The sequence below is a fragment of the Trichinella spiralis genome (assembly GCF_000181795.1).
Source record: "Trichinella spiralis strain ISS 195 chromosome Unknown Scfld6, whole genome shotgun sequence".
Lineage (NCBI taxonomy): Eukaryota > Metazoa > Nematoda > Enoplea > Trichinellida > Trichinellidae > Trichinella > Trichinella spiralis.
The window spans coordinates 318,405-326,316 of record NW_003526945.1 but is presented as its reverse complement, the minus strand read 5'-3'; the positions used below and the strand labels follow the sequence as shown (position 1 = coordinate 326,316).

The 7,912-nt window shown below is 31.3% G+C and overlaps 1 protein-coding gene across 1 annotated transcript; it reads left to right on the top strand.

Moving 5' to 3' along the window:
• Positions 1-4,630: 4,630 nt before the first annotated feature.
• Positions 4,631-5,325, top strand: Tsp_10074 (disulfide bond formation protein). Its single transcript, XM_003373182.1, has 4 exons — positions 4,631-4,636; positions 4,664-4,710; positions 4,886-5,060; positions 5,200-5,325. The coding sequence occupies exons 1-4, from the start codon at positions 4,631-4,633 to the stop codon at positions 5,323-5,325; spliced, it is 354 nt and encodes a 117-aa protein (XP_003373230.1).
• Positions 5,326-7,912: the final 2,587 nt, after the last annotated feature.

Here is a 7,912-nt window from a genome sequence, read left to right as displayed (position 1 = left end):
TTACTGCTGTTAAATTATCATAATTTGCTGCCATTCAAAACGAAAGTGTTTAAGTGTTACCTTGACAAAAAGTAAACATTTCATTGCATCCATCCCGTTTACCATCTTTGTCATTGAATTAAAATTCTTAATTATATCCAACATGAGTTGGTTATTTGGAATTTTATTTTGGTTTATTACCAAGGAGGCAATAAGGTTTTGCATAATCCAGTTATAATTATGTGGTCGCCCAGAGTTGAAATTCATTACAATTGCTATGAAATTAAATAAATTCAAAATTTATGTCAAATTATTGAACTCATGCATGGTATTTATTCGAATCTTTAGAGAAATCTACCAATATGTACAGTGGAAATTATTCTGAGCATATCAGAAACTACGGCGTATTGCAAAATAGTTTTATGTCAAAAGCAAGCAGTTTTGTGCCAATTGAAGGTATGCAAATTTGGAATAACCCGCAATCGATGATTTTTTGAGAAATTTGATAAACTGGCCGGTTTGAGGATTTGGAATTTTTAGAAAAAAAAGACTGGCATATTGCACGAAAATAACATTCTAATCTGCTAATTTTGGATAGTACTTATATCTAATTGGCAATCAATTAAAAATTTCTGTCAACAACGGTTTATAATTTTGAAAGTTTTTGTAACATTAATGAAAGTCAAGAACAATTCTTGTAAAAAAACATTTATTTTTTTGGGTAAAAAAATTGATGGGTGCGTTGAAAAAATTAATGAAACCATACCGTATTCCCATTTTGTTAACATTCCTTTTTCATTCCTTATTATTTCGTCGCATTTAAAACACTATCCATGTGTTAGTTTTTTGCGTATATCTCAATAAATACCCCATCACTAGGGATCCATGTCCATTTAAAGTAGACAGCAAATAATTTTAAAAAGGTATAAATCAATTGCTTTAATTTCTGGATTTAAAAATGTTTCTCGAAAATTGCAAAATTTCATGGACTATAGACTTGCTTGTTTTTGCGAAAATCAGAGAAAAACGTTTTCTCAATATTTGGACTTTGTTTTTATTTTCGTAATTTTTTATTGATGAAAATTAGTATTTAAGAGACTTTAACTTTGAAATTTCCTGTACTTGTGGAATAAATGGTTTCAAAAGTTGAATTCCTTCCTATGTTAATACATACGATAGTCGCCCATTAGTAACTGTTTTTCAACGGAACCGGAGACTGCAAGTTTCTGCACATGATACATTTTTGGCATGAAATCTGTTCGATTTTCACTAATATATGTTTTTTAAGATCAATTTAGTTGAATTTCTGAAATTACTGCTGTTAAATTATCATTAATTTGCTGCCATTCAAAACGAAAGTGTTTTAAGTGTTTACCTTGACAAAAAGTAAACATTTCATTGCATCCAATCCCGTTTACCATCTTTGTCATTGATTAAACTCCTAATATATCCAACATGAGTGGCTATTTGAATTTACTTTTGCTTACTAACAACGACGCAATAACGATTTGCATAATCAGTATAATATGTGGTCGCCCAGAGTTGAAATTCATTACAATTGCTATGAAATTAAATAAATTCAAAATTTATGTCAAATTATTGAACTCATGCATGGTATTTATTCGAATCTTTAGAGAAATCTACCAATATGTACAGTGGAAATTATTCTGAGCATATCAGAAACTACGGCGTATTGCAAAATAGTTTTATGTCAAAAGCAAGCAGTTTTGTGCCAATTGAAGGTATGCAAATTTGGAATAACCCGCAATCGATGATTTTTTGAGAAATTTGATAAACTGGCCGGTTTGAGGATTTGGAATTTTTAGAAAAAAAAGACTGGCATATTGCACGAAAATAACATTCTAATCTGCTAATTTTGGATAGTACTTATATCTAATTGGCAATCAATTAAAAATTTCTGTCAACAACGGTTTATAATTTTGAAAGTTTTTGTAACATTAATGAAAGTCAAGAACAATTCTTGTAAAAAAACATTTATTTTTTTGGGTAAAAAAATTGATGGTTGCGTTCAAAAAATTAATGAAACCGTACCATTTTTTATTTTGTAAACCTTTTTTTCATTCTTTACTGTTTCGACGTCTTTTATATACTATGCAAGTTTTAATTTTTTGCGTTTTTCTCTAGAAATACGAAATTACCAGGGTTCCAGATGCATTTGAAGTTCATAGAGAGTAGTTTTCAGTAGATATTAATCAATTCCCTGAATTTTTGGTTTCTTGTAAATTGCCAAATATCATTCCCTATAGATATGGTTGTTTTCCGAAAATCGGCGAAAAATGTTTTTTCAATATTTGGACTTTTTTAAAAATCTTTATAATTTTTTATTGATGAAAGTAATTGTTTTTGAGACTTTGCCTAGTAGTATTGGAATAAACAGGTTCTAAAGTTGAACTTCTGCCTATTTTAACACAGGGATGTTGCCCATCAGTAACTGTCTTCGAAGCGCCGGAATGGTTACGATTTTCTGCACATGATGCATTTTTGGCATCGAATTTTTTCGATTTTTACTAATATATATTATTTTACTATATATTTAATTGAATTTTAGTACTTACTGCTGTTAAATTATCATTAATTGCTAGAATCAAAACGAAAACGTTGTAAGTGTTTACTTTGACAAAAAGTAAACATTTCATTGCATCCAAGCGCTTTTACCATCTTTGTCATTGATTAAGCTCCTTGTACATCCAACATGTGTGGCTATGTGAATTTACTTTTGCTTACTATCAACGATGCAATAAAGATTTGCATAATCAGTATAATATGTGGTCGCCCAGAGTTGAAATTCATTACAATTGATATGAAATTAAATAAATTCAAAATTTATGTCAAATTATTGAACTCATGCATGGTATTTGTTCGAATCTTTAGAGAAATCTACCAATATGTACAGTGGAAATTAATCTGCGCATATCAGAAACTACGGCGTATTGCAAAATAGTTTTGGGTTAAGAGCAAGCAGTTTTGTGCCAGTTGAAGGTATGTTAATTGGGAATAACCCGCAATCGATGATTTTTTGAGAAATTTCATAAAGCTGCCAGTTTGAGGATTTGGAATTTTCAGAAAAAAAAGACTGGCATATTGCACGAAAATAACATTCTAATCTGCCAATTTTTGATAGTACTTATATCTAATTTGGAATCAATTAAAAATTTCTGTCAACAGCGGTTTATAAATTTGAAAGTTTTTGTAACATTAATGAAAATCAAGAACAATTCTTGTAAAAAAACATTTATTTTTTTGGGTAAAAAAACTGATGGTTGCGTTCAAAAAATTAATGAAACCATACCGTATTCGCATTTTGTAAACATTCCTTTTTCATTCCTTATTATTTCAACTCATTTAAAACCATATACATGCCATAGTTTTTTCCGTATATCTCAACAAATACGCCATCACTAGGGGTCCATGTGCATTTAAAGTAAATAGCAAATAATTTTCAAAAGGTATAAATCAATTGCCTTAATTTTAGATTAAAAAAGATTTCTCGAAAATTGCAAAATTTCACGGATCACAGACTTGTTTGGTTTTGCAGAAAAACGCGGAAAGGGTTTTCATAATATTTGGATTTCTTTTATTTTTATCATTTTTTGATGATGAAAGTTATTGTTTTGGAGACTTTAACATTGAACATTCCAGTAGCTGTGGAATAAATGGTTTCAAAAGTTGAAGTACTTCCTATTTTAATACATATGATAGTCGCCCATTAGTAAGTGTTTTTCAACGGAACCCGAGACTTCCAGTTTCTGCACATTATACATTTCTGGCATGAAATTTGTTCGATTTTTACTAATATATATTTTTTAATATTAATTTAGTTGAATTTCTGAAATTACTGCTGTTAAATTATCATTAATTTGCTGCCATTCAAAACGAAAGTGTTTTAAGTGTTTACCTTGACAAAAAGTAAACATTTCCTTGCACCCAATCCCGTTTACCATCTTTGTCATTGATTAAACTCCTAATATATCCAACATGAGTGGCTATTTGAATTTACTTTTGCTTACTAACAACGACGCAATAACGATTTGCATAATCAGTATAATATGTGGTCGCCCAGAGTTGAAATTCATTACAATTGATATGAAATTAAATAAATTCAAAATTTATGTCAAATTATTGAACTCATGCATGGTATTTGTTCGAATCTTTAGAGAAATCTACCAATATGTACAGTGGAAATTAATCTGCGCATATCAGAAACTACGGCGTATTGCAAAATAGTTTTGGGTTAAGAGCAAGCAGTTTTGTGCCAGTTGAAGGTATGTAAATTGGGAATAACCCGGAATCGATGTTTTTTGAGAAATTTCATAAAGTTGCCAGTTTGAGGATTTGGAATTTTCAGAAAAAAAGACTGGCATATTGCACGAAAATAACATTCTAATCTGCCAATTTTGGATAGTACTTATATCTAATTTGGAATCAATTAAAAATTTCTATCAACAGCGATTTATAAATTTGAAAGTTTTTGTAACATTAGTGAAAGTAAAGAACAATTCTTGTAAAAAAACATTTATTTTTTTGGGTAAAAAAATTGATGGTTGCGTTCAAAAAATTAATGAAACCGTACCATTTTTTATTTTGTAATCCTTTTTTTCATTCTTTACTGTTTCGACGTCTTTTATATACTATGCAAGTTTTAATTTTTTGCGTTTTTCTCTAGAAATACGAAATTACCAGGGTTCCAGATGCATTTGAAGTTCATAGAGAGTAGTTTTCAGTAGATATTAATCAATTCCCTGAATTTTTGGTTTCTTGTAAATTGCAAAATATCATTCCCTATAGATATGGTTGTTTTCCGAAAATCAGCGAAAAATGTTTTTTCAATATTTGGATTCTTTTTTTCTTTTTATCATTTTTTTATTGATGAAAAATAGAATTTTAGATATTCTAACTTTGAATTCTCTCGTTCGAAAGCATTGTATGTGCTTGCTTTCCTAAAATTAAGCATTTCATTGCTTCCATTCCCATTTGCCATCTTTGTAATTGCCTCACCTCATTATATATCCCGCATGATGATCTATTTGAATTCATTTTTGCCAAGTAACAATGATGAAGTGGTGATTTGCATAAATATTATAATATATGGTCACCCAGACTTGAAATTCATTACTACTACTATTAAATTGTTATTGCAAAACTCTATTTATACACTTTCAGTTTCACTTCTATCCTACAATTAAATTTCTGTTTGTACAGTGTGGTTCGGGAGACACAGGTTTCACAAAACGAATTACGACATTCTATCTTACATCATCCTCAATATCAGAAAATACGTACCATTTCAATCACCTTCAGATCTTTATGAGAATGGCATTGACGTAAAAATCAGGAAATCAAAGGAAGCCGCTGAGAGCGACATTTCCTCCAGCAATATTATAAAAAATCGACTGTCTGACCCTGTGTGTGAGATGACAGTAGGGGTGGTGGATGGATGACGGATTTAACTGCTTAAATGGAGGTTCAAGCAGGGGAAGGTGGAGAAGAGGCTTTTAGTGTTAGTGTAAGATTTACATGGGAATGAAACAGGCAAGCAAGAGAAATGGACCGCGTCATAATGACAGCCATTAACGCGTTGACACTGAAATTTTCGCATGGGAAAGTAGGTATATTTTTTGGAAAAATAGATACAAGATAGGGAAGCCGTTTAAAGGAAGTGCATTTGTGGCGGCTTCTGGAAAATTGAATCTGTTCATCAAGTTCAGCTTTTTGTTGGGTTGACGCGGGAATATGAATCTTGACAGAAAAGCATTAGACTTTTGGCTTTACTAACACAAGAACAAAAGGCAAAAATAACAATCGGCATTCAAATGTATGTGGAATGCATGCATCATTAATCAAGCAATATCTGCAGTATGAAAATCTGCAGATCTGAAGTATGAAAATCTGCAGGTATTAATGTAGCTGATGATAGCCGACTAGGCTGCACAACATCTTCAATGTTTCACAACTCCTATTTCACATTAATGACGTAATTGCAGCCGACGGTTTTATCTTGCATGAGCACAGAACACAATGTATTAAAAAAATATGGGAGATAATGTGCGGACATGAAAATGCATCTTTTAATATGAAAATCGAAACTAAAATCACTAAATGTGAATTAATAATTGAAAATACAGTAATATACATTATTGAAATTGCCAAATTAATGATAATAAGGTTAATGAGTAATACATGAATGAGAGAAAAGCATAGGTAGTTTCAACAGTTCTTATTTTATCAGAGTGCTGTTCGATAAACGATGGCGTTGAGTAACTAAATTGTAAATGAGCGATGCTTCATTCAGGTGAATACTGAAATACTTCAATACTGAATCTTTTTTTGCCGATGTTTTGCTATGCATGCATGTATGTTTAAGTATTTAAAAAACTATCAATTTGACCGCGTGTAAAACTTGAAATAAATACTTTTAAATCAGAATTCTCAATTACATTCAGATCAACGTTGAAAGATTTGAACAAATCCATATGTCATTTTGTTATTTAGTGTTATCATCTAGATTCAAATGAAGAAGACGATAGAATTTTGAATTTACACAACTTTATCTGAACACTAAACAGGTCGAATATAACAAAGCGTATAGTGTTATATGTTATGCAGTTCAGAAAAATAGTGTTTTCATACGCACATCGTTTTCAATTTAATTTTATTTTCAGTTTATATTGTTTTCTAGATTTTACACCATGAAGACACAAGATAAATCAAAATTTTTACATAGTTAATTACGCTTGGCATAGAGCGCAACCAGTGTGCTCAATCATTGTTTATTTTTTGTTGACATTATGTTGTAATTCATATTTGAATAGCATATCCAACTTACATAAGCCGGCGTTTACGGCTACGTGCGCAGTGTCTGTCTTTTACGCCAATTGGGCCATTTGAAAATTAACTTTGTAATAGCAGTGCACCGGTTAAATTGGCTTTGTTGACTAACAGAAGCCTAGAATAATGTTTGCTCCATCTATTTTTGTTTCAACTACTGAGTAAGGTGTGTTATTAGATATAGAAGAATCTTATCTTATCAAACATGGGCGTTGTCTAGTTTGAATGCAAATTTGAGTGCAATTTCAATTTGTTTGCTTTTGAGCTTATGCGCGGCCTGCATATTATTTGTTCAACGAAATGAGAAATACGTTTCATACTTGATAATCAATAGAAATGAACTTTATGTAAATTTTCCTGAGGCTACTATTAGTTGCTCTAGAAATTCATTTCAAATGATTGTAGGCGAACAGTGTGCGTCGAATGAACAATGGCGTTTTATATACGATGATGGACGAAGAAGAACAATAAAAACGGCTTTGTTTTTTATATATTATAACATTATTTCATTAAATTAATTCTTCTACATTTAGATACAGAAGAATAGAAGATAAAAGAAGACATCCCAAAGACAAGGGTAAGTTAGGTAAGTATAATTCTTTGAGTTAGACTAATTAGTTAAACTTCACTGAGGAGCTCTTGAGTCTGTAAACTATATAAACTCGAGCTGTAAGTTATCGAGCATGATTGTTTGTTAATTAGAGTAACTGGATGTAGATCATGAGTATTATTATAATTAATATGAGTGGCTTTCCGCATTTGAACGTTTTCATGTCCCATGCCTTTCGAGTTGAGTTTAGGGTTCATTTGCGGAAAGTGAAATGGTTGAATAATTTGTCGATCATTTCAAAGGACAATTTTTGAGCTTAGTGAGTTTGTAGCACTGCTATAGTTTGAGTATTAGAATAAGTAAATGTTTGAGAATAGCAGTGCAAGGATAGGAGGAATGTGAGATAGGGTGGTGTGCAGGAGTTCGACGGGTTACACTGCACGACGCGACCCTAACCGTATCAAATGATCAAAGTCCATATTTTCAAAGCTCACCTCTTCCTCTCCCGGTTGCGGTACCAGAGGCCTGCCGCCTTGT

What these genes read in the sequence shown, in the direction of transcription:
- Tsp_10074 (XM_003373182.1), top strand. An exon ending in GCATTTGAAGTTCATAGAGA is followed by an intron (nt 4,711 to 4,885) that starts GTAGTTTTCAGT and finishes ATAGAATTTTAG; the next exon opens with ATATTCTAACTTTGAATTCT. An exon ending in CAAGTAACAATGATGAAGTG is followed by an intron (nt 5,061 to 5,199) that starts GTGATTTGCATA and finishes CTGTTTGTACAG; the next exon opens with TGTGGTTCGGGAGACACAGG.